We start from the raw sequence: 16,057 nt of genomic DNA on the forward strand, positions 1-16,057 counted from the left end.
GTATCACACAGCTATGTGATGAGGTGAGAAAAACCCACCTACCCCCACTAATAAGGCTGTGCCAAAAAACCCTCTGTGTAGAAACAACTATGCGGCCAGTTGAAGGCTTCTGTGGGCATAGCTAACATCACCTGCTCTTATACCGGCAGAAAACTTCATCTGTGGGTATATTCTGCATTTTCACCAGCAGGCTCAGGTGGCATAGCTTTACTGGCACAGAATCTATAATGTAGACATTGTCTCTCTTGGACTGTTCATCATGTTTGGCATGGATGAGAAATGGAGACCACTCCTCTGTAAGTTGGGTGCTTGTGTGGCTGCTCAGGAAAAATTCAGATGTTGTTCAACTGATTAGCAGAGTGCCCACAGCTAGGTTTTGTGTTTTTCCTAGTGGTGCACATTCACACAGGCCTTGGTGCACATAAACATTTATTCTGCACAGAAATGAAAAAAATCTGCACATGGATGGAAAAGATTAGAGGGAACCTTACTGGAGACCCACAGTAAGAATTGATGGTAAACTGTGTGATAGAAAATATTGGCAGCCACCGGTTGGGGAAGGGAAACCTTTAAGAGAGGCTCTCAAAACAACTTGCCGTTGTGTACTATTGACACAGCTCATGGAAGCCGTTGTCAGACTACTTAGTAGAAGTGAAAGGAAGCTTTTTGAAACTATCCATCAGTGAAACAATGTGCCAGCTATATGTACACTATATCACAGCTACTGTAGCCACTTCATCACAAGCAATAGTACATCTGCCCAATGTGGAGAGGGCCAACAAACATTGACAAGGGTGATCCAGTGGATATTGTGTACTTGTATTTACAGAAAACCTTTAACCCAATCCTTCACCAAATATTGTTAAGTAAACAGTCATGGGATAAGAGGGCAGGTCCTCTCATGGATCTGTAACTAGTTAAAAGATAGAAAACAAAGGGCAGGGATAAACAATCCATTTTCAAGATGATCTGGAAAAAAAGGGGGTAAAAAGTAAGGTGGCAAAATTGGAAGATACAAAATTATTCAAGATAGTTAAGTCCAAAGCTGCCTACAAAGAGTTACTAAGGTCTCACAAAACTGGGTAACTTGGTAACAAAGTGGCAGGTAAAATTCAATATTGATAAGTGCAAAGTAATGCACATTGGAAAACATAATCTCATCTTGCCACACAAAATGATTGGGGTCTTATTTAGCTGTTACCACTCCAGAAAGAGATCGTGGAGTCTCTGTAAATAGTTCTGTGAAAACATCCACTCTGAAAGCATGGGCAGTAAAAAAGCTAACAATGTTAGCAATCACTAGGAAAGGGATAGCTAATAAGAGAGTAAATATAATGCTACTGTATAAATCCACAGTATACCCACTCTTCAAATACCGAATGTAATTCTGGACACCCCATCTCAGGAAAAAAAAGAGAGGATTGGAAAAGATGCAGAGAAGCGCAACAAAAGTGAATAGGGTATAGAACAGCCTCCACGTGAGGTGGCATTAAAAAGACTGGCACTGTTCAGCTTGGAAAAGAGATGACTGAGGTGATACGACAAAGGTCTATAAAGCCATGACTGGTGTGGAGAAAGTGAAAACAGAAGTGTTATTTTACCCCTTCACCTAACACAAGAACCATGGGTCACCTGATGAAATAGACAATGAGTTCAAAACAAACAAAAGGAAAGTACTTCATACAACACACAGTCAACTTGTGGAACTCCTTGCCAGGGGACGACGTGAAAGCTAAAGTATAATAGTGTTCAAAATGGCTTCATTTTTTAAGACTAAACATGCTCAGTTTTCTTTATCCTTTCCTCATATGCCTGGTTTTCTAAACTGTTTATCATTGTGGCTGTCTGGACAGCCTCCTGTCTGACCATAACTTCCTTGAAAGCCTGATGCCCACAACTGGATACATTTCTCCAGCTAAGGCCTCCCTTATGCAACTTGGGACCTCTTGTGTCTTACATGTAGCACTCCTGTTAATGCACTCCAGAGTGATATTAGTCTCTTTTTGCAATTCTGTCACCTGGTTGGCTCATATTCTATTTGTGATTCCTATAACTCCCAAACCCTTTTTACAGTATTACTTCTTAGATGGTTTTGTATTTGTGCATTTGATTTTTCTTTTCTAAGTGTAGTAATCTGCACTCTTCTTTTTAGAATTTTATCTTGCAAATACACCATGAAGTAAAATTTACAATGCCCCCTGTCCTCTGCAGAGAGACACAGAAGAGCAAAAATTCCAAACAATGTAGTACACGATATCCAAAGACCCCCCAAGCAGTATACAAAAGTGCGAGGGATTTGAGAGGGATTGTTATTGGAGGGACTTCAAATGGCGATGAGGAAGTGACAATGTGGTGATTTTTTAACTTGCATTTATGTTACAGGCATTTGCATTTGTTTTTCCTTGGCTTTTTTCATGCTTCAAGGGGCCACCTATAGAGCTGAAATAATCCAACATCCATCTTTGTCATGATACTGCCATTCCTGGGTGATGAGACTAGCATGAAGGGAAGGCATCTCAAATTACTTCAGCCTCATAAATGGCTCAGTGAGGCACTGGAAAAGCCCATGAAAATAACAACACAAACAATAAGACTATTATTTATTAAGTGCTGGCAGTGCAAGGTATTTGGGTTTATCGGAGACCATGTGGAATCAGAACACAGCCCATGCAAGCAATATGCAGTTTTGTAAAGCATCTTTGCAGCTTGAAACAAATTAATACTGGTGTCAAGGAGGAATAAGGAAAGCAGAGTGCAAGCATTTTGTACTGCAACTCCAAAAAATCAAAATAAACCCTCTGAGTCCTGTTTACAGAATTGATCCTGAACAAAACAATAGTGGGGCGCTAAAATGCTTGGATCCCAAGACCGGGTTCACGCAATGGATGGTGTCCTTCATGGACCAAGGTGCTTTTGCCCTTTGCTTTACTGTTTTGTACATCTCTTTTCTTCTGGGTTCTGGCCAGAATTGAAACTGCCCTATTGCCTCCTGTCTTTCTGACTTTGCCTCCTGAGTATCTCAATGTCAGCTTCAGGTAAATATGGCCCAAAGCCAATCCCTTGCCTCCCCACTTTTAAAAATCTCTCTTGCATGTGTGTGTGTGCTTTCTTTCTAAGAGATGGAGCCATTTCCCCTTGGCTTATATTTCAAAAGGTCCTCCTGCTCCTCTGCTCCAAGAAAGGCTTATCAAGGCTCTGGCGGGAGCCTATCAGGGCTACAAAGTATGTCATCTTGAAGAATCACCCTCACACTATATGGGAACTGCTCTCTGCTTCCAGAGCTTAGTCCTCCAAGACCCTGCTCCCCAAGCAGTGAGGCATGAACTCAGATCCCCAACACATGGCAATATCAGATGCCTGCATTAGCCCCTGTGCTCCTTCTTAATGTATCTTACACGAGTGTCTATTTTGCATCTGATCACTCGGTCCACCCAATGTATCATCCAAGGCCATATGTTTCAAAAGAAGGAATAAACCAGCTATAACGCAGGGTGCAGCATTGCTTAAGCAGACAAGGTTTCGTCCTGGCTTCCACACTGTTGATCAGCTTATGTCCTCAAGTATGAAGTCTGATTAACTTCCTCCTTTTCACAGTTCAGCTAGGCTACGTCTAGACTACAAGCCTCTTTCAAAGGAGGCTTTTTCGAAAGAATCTTTCAAAAAAGCTTCTTTTGAAAGAGAAAGTCTAGACTGCAAGCAGATTTTTTGAAAAAGCGAGCCACTTTTTCGAAAGAGAGTCTAGATGCTCTCTTTCGAAAAAGCACAGTTTGCATTCAATAGTGCCTTTTTTTGAAAGAGTACTTTCAAAAAAAGGCGTTATTCCTTGTAGAATGAGGTTTACCGCGATCAAAAAAACTGCCGCGTTCTTTTGATTTACTTTCAAAAGAATGTGGCTGCAGTCTAGACGCAGGTGAATTTTTTTTGAAAAAAGGCTACTTTTTTTTGAAAAAACCCTGTAGTGTAGACACACCCATAGTGTCAGGGAGCATAGAATAATTGGGTCCTTTTCAGCTCACCGCTTAGCTCCCTGGGGTTTTTTGAAGCAGGGGTTCTATTACTAATGACACACCACAGGAATAAATATTTTCTTTCATTTCTTTCTTCTCTTTAATCATCAGTGTAAATGTCAGAACCCCTTCTTTCTGCACGGGGATTGGTAGAAGGAATAACAACAACAATCATAAATGATAATAATTGCTAGCGGTTGTATTGTGCTTTTCATGAGTAGATCTCAAAGTAGTTTGCAAAAGAAATCTGTATCGTTGCCCCCCTTTTACAGAAAAGGAAATGGAAGGACTTAATAGCAAAGTGGCTTCCCTAAGATCACCCAACATGCCTGCTGGCATTGCTGGGAAGAGAATCCATAGGGTGCTAACCACTAAGCCACATTGCTATGTGAGTTTTGCATAAGTTCTCCAAGACAGCACGCAGCTTGAGAGAAATCCCCACCAACTCATCTCCATTCCAGAGGAGGGGCTAGATTGTGACTTTTGGCACAGCCTGAGCAGCTCCACGTTGTAGCCGTGAGGGGCACAGACACCCTGCCGCTCCTCACACCTTTGCTTCCTCCTTGCTCTGGGCAGAGGGAGTAACTTGCTACTGGCCTGTACTAGCACACACAAACCCCACTGACCCAAAGTGGTGGTGTCTTAAAGCCCAAGTGCTCCTTACACTCAGGCAGGTGAACCACATACTTGGCAGGAAGGACCGAAGCTAAACCCTCCAATGCTGATAGTCCTCCAATGCCTTCCTACAGTTGCACCCAGAACAGATATGTTCTCCTGTAAGTCACTGGAAAAGACTCATGGAGCAGCTCAACTCACCATAGCACTGAAAGCCACGGGTGATGTCCCAGAAATTCTAGTGAGGCATGTGAGTGACTGCAACACCAGTAAGGACACACCAACGGAGATGTAGCTTTGTAATATGGACACTTACACCAGGCTAAGTTCAGAGCCAGACATGGTTCACCCAAAGTAACCTGGCAGTCAAGTGGGATTCTTGCTCCCTTGTATGACCAAATCACAAGGTAGTCCTCATGAACTCCAATCAACTTGCCAAACATTAGATACATTCTTCACTCCTGTTTTTATAGCTGGTCAAAATACGCAGAATTTTTCTTTTAATTTTGAATTTTCAAAATAATATGGCCGTAAAAGAGGAAAAGCTTGGAAAATAACATTTTTCCAGGTTTTTGGTGGATTTCTTTTGGAAATACATTTGTATTGAAAATTCACAATTCAGTTTTTGTTCCTATCGTTTCTAGCTCTGTTTTCTTTTTAGTGTCCACTGATAAAGCTGGGTGGTGACCACAAAAGACTCAACTAGTTCATCATCAGAGGAATGCTAAGTACAGAGGAATGCTAAGTACTTGGAACTCAATCAAACAAATGACAAAACAAATAACCAGACCAGAGTGTTTTCAGAGGTAATGTTTACCTTCAAAATGCGCAATAAAAATTAAAAAAGGGGGAGGGCTCAGAATATCTAAAATCTTGTGTTGAGGATGTACAAAACAAGTTCATAATAAAAAGAAAATTTCTTTACAATGTTTCAAAATGGATTTAAACATTACACATAAGAATGCATGGACTTTAAAATAAAAGATTTTGTATATAATGAATAATAAATTACAGGTCTAGAAAAGAAAGGAAAGCAATAACCATCTATTTCTTTAGTTGAACTTATTGTAGTCTTAACCAGAGCATCTTCCTTCATGTCCTTCTGAGGGGGAAAGACACTCACAAACACCCTGGGAATCCTAATTCATACAATTTTAGGTACTACTGAATACTTGCTATGTACTGAGCTTTTGCAAAGTGTCTCTCCCCCTATCCTCCAAAAGCAATTTGAAGGTGTTATTTCTTCTAATAGCTAAGAGAATCCTATTCCAACCCACCCATGGGTGTGTACATATGTGTGTGTGTGTCTGTGTGATAACGTATGCTTGTTGGGAGGTCAGCACTGCTATCAGAAAGAGGATAAATGAATCGGTTTCCAAAGTACCCAGACAGGCTGGTCTTTTGGTTGGCTCTAACTGACCTTTTTTCTGCCTGGATTCAGAGATGCCCTGGACACAACCGCAAATACTATTCAGAGGAGAAGAAACCACCTTAAAACACCCTTTTGTTTATGTTCTTGCTTGTGCTTCTATCAAAGTTTCAGCTCTTCACATGTGGGGTCTGCCAGGCTGGTGAAGTGAAGGGTGTTGTTTACCACAAGTGCTGCCCCTGAATGCATCTATTGTGTCTGTATGCCAAAGACTAGGTAAATATTTGGAAAGAATCACAGGGCTTGGCAGAGTTCCTTTACATCACATGGTTAGATCGGTGAATTACTTGTTTTTTCTGCAATCTCCCATTATTCAAAGCCCTCTACTTCTTTGGCTTGGAGTTACCAAACGTGACAAAGACCACCCCACTTTCCTGGAAACTACCATTTGAGTGGAAGTCTTCACTTGGGCTGTGTAGGTATCGCCGAAGGAGGGGCGAGGCAGTTATCTCATACCGGGGAGGAGAGACCACACTGCAGGTGGAGGAGGTTTGGGTCTCTGATTGCTTGGTGACAGTGGTAGACGAAGTGATGATCTTGTTTCCGAACTCATCCACTTCCTCGTACTGCTCGGTCACGGTTCTGGTGGCTCCGTAAAGTTTGGATCCGTCTGGGCCTGTCTGCAGTTCTAGGATGCTTTTCTGCCGCCTTGCATTCTGTGGGCTAGAGATGTTCAGAGGGGCTTTGGAGCTGTAGTCAGAAAAGCCTCCTTTGACGGCACCACGGCAGCTGCCTTTGGATATGTCCGGTGTGCATTGCTCTTTGTCACTATGGTCACTGAGTTGGGGCGCCGAGTTGCTAAGACGGTGTTGCCTAATTGAGTTCGATCCTATCTTCATCTGGATGGGCTCCTGTTCGCTCTCAAAGGGAGCTGGATTGCATCCACCAGAGCCTATTGATTTGCGAGTTAATGAGTTAAAGATGTCCTGAGTGAACGTGTCTCTTTTCCCTGGCATGGTGGGATAATCTGGTAAGGGGGCATCCTGGGGGGGATACACTGTCCTGGGTGATTCCACAGGCTTTCTGGCAGCAGATTCAATGGAGATATAAGAAGGTGAGGATGGAGAATTTACACGCTGCTGAATGACGCAGGGGACTTCTAGCTCTCCCTTGGGCATCTCCGTCTTTTCTGACACATTTGCACTTCCCACAGATGCTGCATTCGGTGTCCCTTGTGCTGCTTTCTCTTGCTTGGCTTTGCTGGACACGATGCTGATCTTGCGGATATTGGTGCTGGTTGCAGGGCTCTGGGCATTCCCCAGAGACTCCTTGAAGAGCCCAGAGAGCCCAGCTATGTCTGCTTCTGACTTTAGATGAGAAACAGAAGAGAGAGCTTTCCTAATGGCCTCCTCGATGTCTAGCAGCCTGGCGAGAGTCTGCTCCTTCAGGTGGATGATCTCAGCACTTGCCCTTTCCAGGTCCTCAAAAGCCAGCTCCACGGAAGAGACGCTGTCAGAGTCTTCCTTTGCCATTTGCTCAGTCTTCTCGGCTTTGTGCTGCTGCTTGGCTTGGTGAACCCTCTCATGCACCACCCATTCTGGAACATTCTCAAAGAAGCTCCTCAGGGCTTTCACATCCACCTTGAATGTCTCTTCTTCAAACTCCTTCACTCGGGTCAGGATCTCTTGCAACTCCTCCTGCCTCCGCAGGTTCTCAAAGATCTCCATAGCCTCCTTGACACTGCCCTTCATGATCTCCTCCTTGTGGAAAGACAGCCGCTTGCGACGTTCGTCCTCTGTTTCTCGGCAGGGCTTTTCTCGCATGACCACCACTGGTTTCTCTTGGGCAAGCTGCTCCTTCTTCGCTTCAAGATCTCCCACTTGTCCGCTGTTCACTTGCTGCTGCTCCTTAAAGAGGTCCCTTGGATACTGGTGGGAAGATGCTGACAGCTCTTCTTGTCTTCTCTGATTTGTTTTCATTGTTGTGTTATGCTTATCCCATGACCCATAGGCACTAGACATGCTTGCACTTTCTGTCTTAGGTGAGGCATTTAATGCTGTGGCAGATCCTTTCCTCAGAAGGGTGGCTTGACTCATAGCACATGGCTTATTCTGATTCTCTGGTTTAGTAAGACCCAACTGATAGCTACCCAGACATTCTTGTCCTGATGTTAATGTGCAGTTGTTCTCTTGGCCAGATGAAAGTCTGCATCCCTGAATTTCCTCAGCTGGACAGCAGTTCTTAGGAGCTGTTGCCTTCTCTTTGGCCATCACATGTTCTGGAGCTGTTGCCTTCTCTTTGGTCATCATATGTTCTGTTTCAGAGCCAGACACTCCATTTTTATGTGGCTTTGATGTCATAGAGTCAACTGACTCTTGCTTGCTCTGTTCTTCCTTGATTGCTTTGTACCTTTCCTCGGCTATCTGAAGAGGTGTTTTGATGATGTCTTTTGGTGCTTTCTCCTCAGAGTTCTGGTTCTTTACCATAGCTGCGTTGGCCACGGATGTTTGAGAGATGCAGCACTTTGACAGACCATCTCCACATCCCACTTGAGCGGAAGCATCAGAACAACACAACTCCTTTGTCTGATTCATGGGTGGGGTTTTTGCTTTGCTTAACTCACTCAGGCCTGGAGGTTTAGGAGGTAGTGGGGGTGGGACTGGCTTTGCCAACATCCCTTTGCTGCTCCTAGCAGGGTACGAAGGTGCCTGGTGCAGCAAGCGCTCAGGTTTTGGAGGTGGAATAGGTTTCCTCCGTGGCGGGGCAGTAATTTCCCGTTTGGGGGGAATGGCTGGTTTCTCTGAAGGCTTCTGATCATTGGCTTTGGCGGAGGCAGTCGTGAGTGATTTAGGGAGAGCATTGTGCATGGGCACAGTACATCCTAGGGCTTCATCCTTTTTGCTTGGTTGGGAAGGGGTAGCTTCTCTTGCTTGTGCCGTGGGTGGACCGCACTTAGTTTTCATCACAGCAACTGGAGGAGGAGGAGGAAAGTCATTATCAGACTGGGACCCTGAGGCCACTATCGCTGTCTGGTTAATAATTGATTGAGTCTCGTTTTCCTTTTTACTTATGGAATATGCCTGCCCTGCATTTCTGTATATCATAGCGGCTTTAAAGTCCCCTTTGGAGACATTAACATTAGACTTCTCCAGCGACTGAAGGGTGGCCTTTAAGTTACCTCGAACAACATCCTCCTTCTCTACTTGTCTCTGGTCTGTCGCAGCACTTTGCAGTGCTCTGAGCGCTGTCTTTACATCCCCTCTGAGCATTACATCTTGCTCTCTTTCTTCTTGCACTGATTGCTCTTTGTAATCAGACTCAATAAAAGGGCTTACACAGGGTGTTACTGGCTTGGCAGTACACAGACCGTCAATGCTAACATCTGCACTAGGCATAACTTGGCTTTCCTGGCCCAAATGCTGTCCTCCCTCTCCTTCCTCGGGAGCACTGACCTTTTTGTGTGATGCCATGCGCTTCTGAGGGACACTTGTGTGGGACTTGGGTGACTCCTGGACTGCGAAGGCGGCGCTAGCTTGATGCTGCGTGGCAGGTGCACATTCCTGTTTGCGAACAGTCGACTGCAGGGTCACTGAAGTGCTGGCTGCCTGCTGCTTAGGGACCAGATGAATTTCCTCCGTGCTCTTGCGGAGCTTGCTCTGGACTTGGTGCTGAATGCTTTGTGCCTCTGCTGTGGCTAGCCTCAGGCTTTGCATTGCAGCTTGAAGGTCACTTCCAAGAGCCTGCTCTTCCAGTTTTTTTGTCATCGGGTTGGTTTCCCCTGCCACTGAATGCTGGCTTCTGGCCATGTCATCTCTCTGAGCTGCTGCTTTGGGGGCAGTTGCTCCTGGTGGTGCAATTTTCACCCCCCTCTCTGCCTTCTTGCTGCCATTCTGAGTCTTTTGCAGTGACTGGGGGGTCACCTGAATATCCCTAGGCACAATATCTTCCTGTTCCACTGCTGCGGGTAAGCTCAAAGTTTGCCCGAGACACTGCAGGGGGGAGTCTGTGTCACCTGCATGTACTACCTCTCTTGCTAACACGTTCTCTTTGCTAACTCCTTCACACATTAGCACTCTTTTAGCCCCCTTCATGCCCCCTTGCCCCACATCTGCAGCCCCTTTATCTCCTGGTTCTTCCTGTTGCAAGGTGTGCCTATTTCCCCCCTGCACATCCTGCTGGATGGGCCCTGCTGTCTCCTGTTCTGCTTGGGAGGAGACAAGGGACTCTATCTTGGACTCTCGCTGGAGGTTCTTTAAATAGTCCAGGTCTCCCTTCTCGATGCAGCTGGTGTACAGATGGACGTTCCCCTTCTCGTTGTCCTCCCGTTTGACAGTTGCCATTGTCCTCTGCTCTTGCGAGGAAGCCAGCAGGTTCCCGATGGTTGATTTCACATCCCCCTTGACAACTTCCTGCTGGATGGAGTGGTGCAGGAGGGAGTAGATAGTCAACCTCACTGACCCCGCCACTGTCTCTTGCATGACCATTCCCTTTTTGATGGAGGCATCTTGGTTAAGGAGACTTTGGAGAGCCTTAGCTACATCATCCCTCAACTCCTCTTTGCTTTTATTGGCTTCGCTCGGGTCCAGTAGCTGCAAGGGACTGACTTTGATTTTGCCCTCCTCGTCCTCCTCCACCAGCGTCCCCTGGGCCTCCATATTGGTCCTGTGCAGTAGCTGCAGCATGATCCTTTGCAAATTGCCTCCCATAATCTCTTCCTTTTGGATCTCTGGAGTACCTTGCCTGCTGAGCTGGTACTTCACCATCCTCACGCTCCCTCTGTCGTTGGCTTCAATGAGGATCCCATCATGCTGGATGGCCTGGCAGGCACAGAGGCCTTCCAAAGTCTCCTTCACAGTCCTCTCGCTCACCTCCATTTCGGTTCTGTGCTTAGAAGAGCTGAATCTATCCAGGGGGGTGGTTTCAAACAGCCACGTTGTACTCTTCACGTCAGCATGAGGGACCACCTCTGGGGCGTTGCCCTTGGCAGGTCCCTCGGGGTCTTTGAGGCTGTCCATGGGCTGAGTTTCAAACAGCCACGTGCAACGCTTCACATCCCCTTTCTGGCTGTCTTCTCTCTGCACGGTGGTCATGCTGGAGCTCCCTTCCGACTCCCCCCTCAGGGAATCAATGGGCTGGTTCTCAAAAAGCCAGGTGGATGTCCTCACATCACCCTGCTGGACGTCGCTGACGCTGACCATCCTCACGTATTTCTTCCGGCTCACCTGCTGAGACTCGAAAAGCTCCCTGTTGGACTGGACATCTCCTTTTTGTACATCGTCCACAGTCCTGGCCACAGACTTCTTCCCCCCAGAGAAGGAATCGAGAGGCTCAGTCTCAAACCTCCATCGGGCAGACTGGACATCCCCTTTCTTTATGTCCTCTTGGGTGACAGCCCTGATCACAAACACCTCTTCCTCCTTCTTGATCTGATCCAGAGGTTTGGTTTCGAAGAGCCACCGGGCGCCTTTCAAGTCGCCTTTCATTATTTCTTCCTTCTTCACTGAGGTGACCTCATGGTATTCCCCCTCCTTGTCCTGGATGGCATACAGGGGTTGGCTCTCAAAGAGCATGGTGCAGGACTTGATACTAGCTTTGCTCATTGTCTCCTCCTGGATCCTCTTGATCTCCGTCTCATCCACCTTGTCATGAATCTGGTCAAGGGAGTAGGTCTCAAAAATGAACCTCTTGCCCTGGATATTTCCCCCTTCAATATCCTTCTCTGGGGGGATTTCTTGGATGCCCTCAGTATTGCTCTTTATAGTGTCCATGGGGAAGTTCTCAAAGAGCCAGGTGAACTTGTGTACTGACCCAGCTTCAATGTTCCCATCTGCAGGGATGCCAGTCTCTTTTGTGGCTGCAGCCAGTTTACCCTGTACATCTAAGGGCTTGGCTTCAAAGAACTCCTTCACCCGAGATACTTCTCCGGACTGTATCTCCACATGGCTGGAGTACCTGACCATCTTCTTTGAGTCAGTCTCGCCAGAGGCATTGCTGGCCAGTGGTTCAGTCTCAAACAGATGTCTGACTGTTTTGACGTTGACTCCTTGTAAGTCATCTTGGCAGTAGGCTTTGCTGATCTGCAAATACTGCTCCTCCTGGCCTTTCAGGGAGTCCAGTGGCTGGGTCTCAAACATCCACGTATATGACTTAACGTCAGCCTGCGGCACAGAGCTTTCCCCTTCCTGCTTTCTCTCCACCTTCTCATACAGGGTGTCAACAGGCTGCGTCTCAAACAGCCACCGGCAGGTCTTCACGTCACCCCGCTGGGAAACCTCCCTTTTCACCGAGGAGTGCTCTTCGGCTTGGTTGGCCCGGTGATGGATGACGTCAATGGGCTGGGTTTCAAAGAGCCATTTTGCAGTTCTGACATCACCAGCTATCACTTCCTGCTTTGTGATCCCTCGGATGATATCCACCTTCTCGGTGCTGTCATCAAACTGGTCCAGAGGTCTGGTTTCAAACATCCATTTGTAGTTCTTGACATCACCGCTCAGGACCTGCTCTCTGCTTACAGAGGTAACTTTGTGGAAGTTTCCCAAGCTGTCTTCGATGGCGTACAAAGGTGTTGTCTCAAATAGGAACTGGTTGGCTTTAACGTTCCCAGCTGTTATCTCTTCTTCTGGTTTGGTGATGGGCTCAGAATCAGCCTGCTTAATGCTGTCTAAAGGGAGAGTCTCAAACAAGTTTTTGAAAGATTTCACATCCCCCTTCATCACCTCGTGTACATTAGAGACTGGGAGGTCTTCAGAGGATGCCTTGGAGATGCTGCCTAAGGGACAGGTCTCAAAGACGTGCTTTCTTTGCTTCACATCCCCCTTCTCCTCTTCCAAAACCCCCACTCTCTTTAAACAGCCCACTTCAAAATTATCTTTCAGGGTTTCCATTGGTTGGGTTTCAAACAGCCAGAGCGTAGATTTCACATCACCACCGATGACTTCTTCCTTGGCTGGGATGCTGTCTGAGTCTTCTCCTTTCAGAGAGTCGAGAGGCTGGGTCTCAAAAAGTAGACGCTGCTTACTGACATCTGCCCCTTCCACAAAATCCATGGAAGCCTTGAAATCCTTTTCTTCTACTGTCAATTCTTTGATTGCATCTAGAGGTTGAGTTTCAAACATCCACCTAGCTCCACTGACATCTCTCCTTCCTGCCTCTTCTAATGAAATCCCCCGGATAATTTGCACTTTGGAGGTGTCCTTGTTGATGGTATCCAGTGGCTGAGTCTCAAACAGCCAGCGCGCGGTCCTGACTGCATTGCTCTGTATTTCTTCTCTGCAGACGGATTTGATCTCATGGATGGCACCCGTTTTGTCTCTGATAGCACAAAGTGGCTCTGTCTGGAACAGCTTGATGGTTTTCTTGACGTCACCCTTTAGCTCCTGGATTTCTGATTTGAGCTTCAGGATGCTCTGCTCCTCCACAGAGCTGCAGTGGCCCAGCGCCTCCAGGGAGTAGGTTTCAAAGAGTTGCTTGGCGCCTTTCACATCCCCTCTTTGAACAGGCTCTTTAAGAACTGCCTCCTGCACGTCTGTTTCATCTGAGTACAGTTTGTTTAATGAGTCCAGCGGCTGGGTTTCAAACAGCCACCTGGCTGTACGCACATCCCCTTTGGTGTGGTCTGTCTCGGGCCCTTTGGTCACTGCTGACAATCCCTCTCCATTGAGTGCCTGGCTTTCGAACCTCCTGGAGGTGCTTTTCACATCCCCGCTTGGAATGGTTTCCTCCTCCGCCAACTTCTTGGTGGCTTGATGCTCCCCAATAGAATCTAGGGTCCAGTTTTCAAAGATCCAGCGCATGGACTGAACCTCCCCCGGGAGCACCGCGTCCAAATTCACTGAGGCTGGGGCACTGGGATCTTCAGCACTGAGCATTTCTGCCAGGTCCTCGGTTACAGCTTCCTCCAGGTTCTTCCTCAGTTCAGGGTGCATGTGCCTGTAGAGCCTCTTCAGCTCATTCACCTGGCGCTGCTGGTAGAACTTGGAGAAGGATTCCTTAGGGGGAGGAGGAGGCAGGGGGTTTGAATCCTGGCTACCAGCCAGGGAAGCAGAGGCCTGGAAAGAATCTTGCAGGGGAGGAGGAGGTAAGTCCTCTTCTACTTTCTTGCCATTCACTTTAGAGGACGTCTGGTTCTGAAGCTCTGCCATCTTTGGGGAAACAGTTTTAAACATCAGCTTTATCTCTCCCTACCGGCCCGGTGCTCGTTAGTAGCAAGCACAGCAAACACGTGAGGAAAGCCCATGCACCTGTGGAATATGAGTTCCATAAGTCGCAGGCTGCAGCACACAGCACGCCAACACACCATGCCACAGCAAACTCTTCCCAGGCTGAGGGTTACAGTGTTAAATCACTTTCCACAGCATGGCAGTTCAAAGCGAGGTCTCTAATCCACACTTTCCTACCACTGGTCCTCTAGAATCCCCACAGCTGGAGTGTCACCGGATTGGGACAGTGTTAGCAAGAGAGGATGAGCATCCACATAACATTATCGGGAGTTTGCATGGGTGGTGGGCAGGACTGGCCTTACCAGGAGGCGAACTGAGGCGGCTGCCTCAGAGGCCAGACTGTGGGGGGTGGGGGTGGGGAGAGGCATCACTAGGACCCATAGTTTAGAAGTTTTGGCCCAAGCGAGGAGGTATGGGGGCGTCATTTGAGCTCCCTGCCTCAGATTCCAAAATTTTGTGGGCCGGCCCTGGTGGTGCGTAAAGACTGGGCTGAGGAGACAAGCCTTCACACCCTGCTCCCAGCCCCGCCCCTTCTGCCCATGCCACACCCCTACAGGAGCCAAGCCACCCCCTCCAGTACCACAGGAAGGTGGGGCAGTGTGCAGCCCCAGCTCTCTGGCCCTGGAGCACGGAGAGGGTGGGCAGCATGTGGCCCCAGCCTCCCTAGGTCTGGAGCATGGGGAAAGCAGGCATTGCATGGCCCCAGCCTCCCCTGCCTGGAACATGAGGTGTTCTGGTGGCAGAGTGTGGGTGGGGCCAGTCTGACGGTTTGGGAAGGGAAAGCCTTTCTCCCATCTATTATACCTGCTGCCCATGGGGGCATGTCTGAATAGCAGGGGGCGAATGCCCGGCTTAGATTGTTCAGGTGAGCAGTGCTGCAGTGGGCCTGCACAATGAAGGCCCAGGTCTGGATTCAGAAGGAAGCCAGTGGAACGACAGCTCCCTGGTAATCAGAGGGGAGAAGACCCGACGAGGAGACAGAACTCAGTGAGTTCCTACATCTGTGCATCCTGCATCTCCAGAATGAAGGAAAATGTGACTGGATTCATGATTTCCTCGGCTGTGACTTGGCTATTGCTTCTGGGGGAATTCTGCACCAATGTGCAAAGCAAACTGTTGTGGAAATTAATGTGTGTGTTTTTTTTAGCAGAATTTCCTTTCCCCTCACAGAAATGGGCTGCAGTGCTGCTGGATGCCTGTAGGGGCAGCTGGAGCTGGCAGAACCAAGCTGGCACATAGAAGAGACTGCCCAGGAGGAGTGGGAGAGAACTAGAGGGTTCCCAGCAGCTGCAGTTCCCCACACACTTGGGAGAAGGAGAGCTCAGCATGCAGGAAACTCCATTCAAGCCCAGGACCAAGCATCCGGCTTTCTCTCTCTCCTAGGCTCTGATGGGCAGCGAGGTGGGTATCTGGGCTGGGGATGCCATGGCTTAGCTCTGGGAAGGAGGGGTGTGAATGTCTGTCCCCCCCCCCCCCCGCTGGGCTCTGAGGGGTGAAGAGGGCAGAGAAAAAGGGACTGGGCTGTCATATGGGGTTTCTGTTGTTACAGATATATTTACTGACCGGTATTTTGAAATAAATTACCAAAATAATTGAAACTGGTGTGATTAGGCAAAGTGTTACTTTGACAGATAAAATGTGCACAATTTTAAAATGATGCACAGAATTTTTAATGTTTTGGCACAGAATTCCCATAGCAGTAAACTATGTGGCTCCAGGGGGGACAACAGTAGTGAATACATTTGGAAAACATAGGTGACATTTAACTGGGAAAGCCATGGGTATTGGGCCAAAATGAGAGTTGAGTGTGAGACCCCCCTCATGCCCACTTGTGATCTGTAGAGGAG

General features: G+C 47.5%; 1 protein-coding gene across 4 annotated transcripts in view; it reads right to left on the reverse strand.

The window, feature by feature from the left end:
* Positions 1 to 1,245: 1,245 nt before the first annotated feature.
* Positions 1,246 to 16,057, reverse strand: part of XIRP1 (xin actin binding repeat containing 1) — a 52,901-nt gene continuing 38,089 nt past the window's right edge. For 2 of the 4 annotated variants that reach the window (XM_089776797.1, XM_089776798.1), the window contains exon 8: positions 1,246 to 14,132. In XM_089776797.1, coding sequence (XP_089632923.1) covers positions 6,375 to 14,132 — 7,758 coding nt within the window. In that variant the 3' untranslated portion in view covers positions 1,246 to 6,374. The remainder of the gene's footprint in view (positions 14,133 to 16,057) is intronic. The other 2 variants (XM_089776800.1, XM_089776799.1) reach the window with 1 other exon arrangement.

The sequence above is a fragment of the Pelodiscus sinensis genome, chromosome 2 (genome assembly GCF_052426305.1).
Source record: "Pelodiscus sinensis isolate ZL-2025 chromosome 2, ASM5242630v1, whole genome shotgun sequence".
Taxonomy (NCBI): domain Eukaryota; kingdom Metazoa; phylum Chordata; order Testudines; family Trionychidae; genus Pelodiscus; species Pelodiscus sinensis.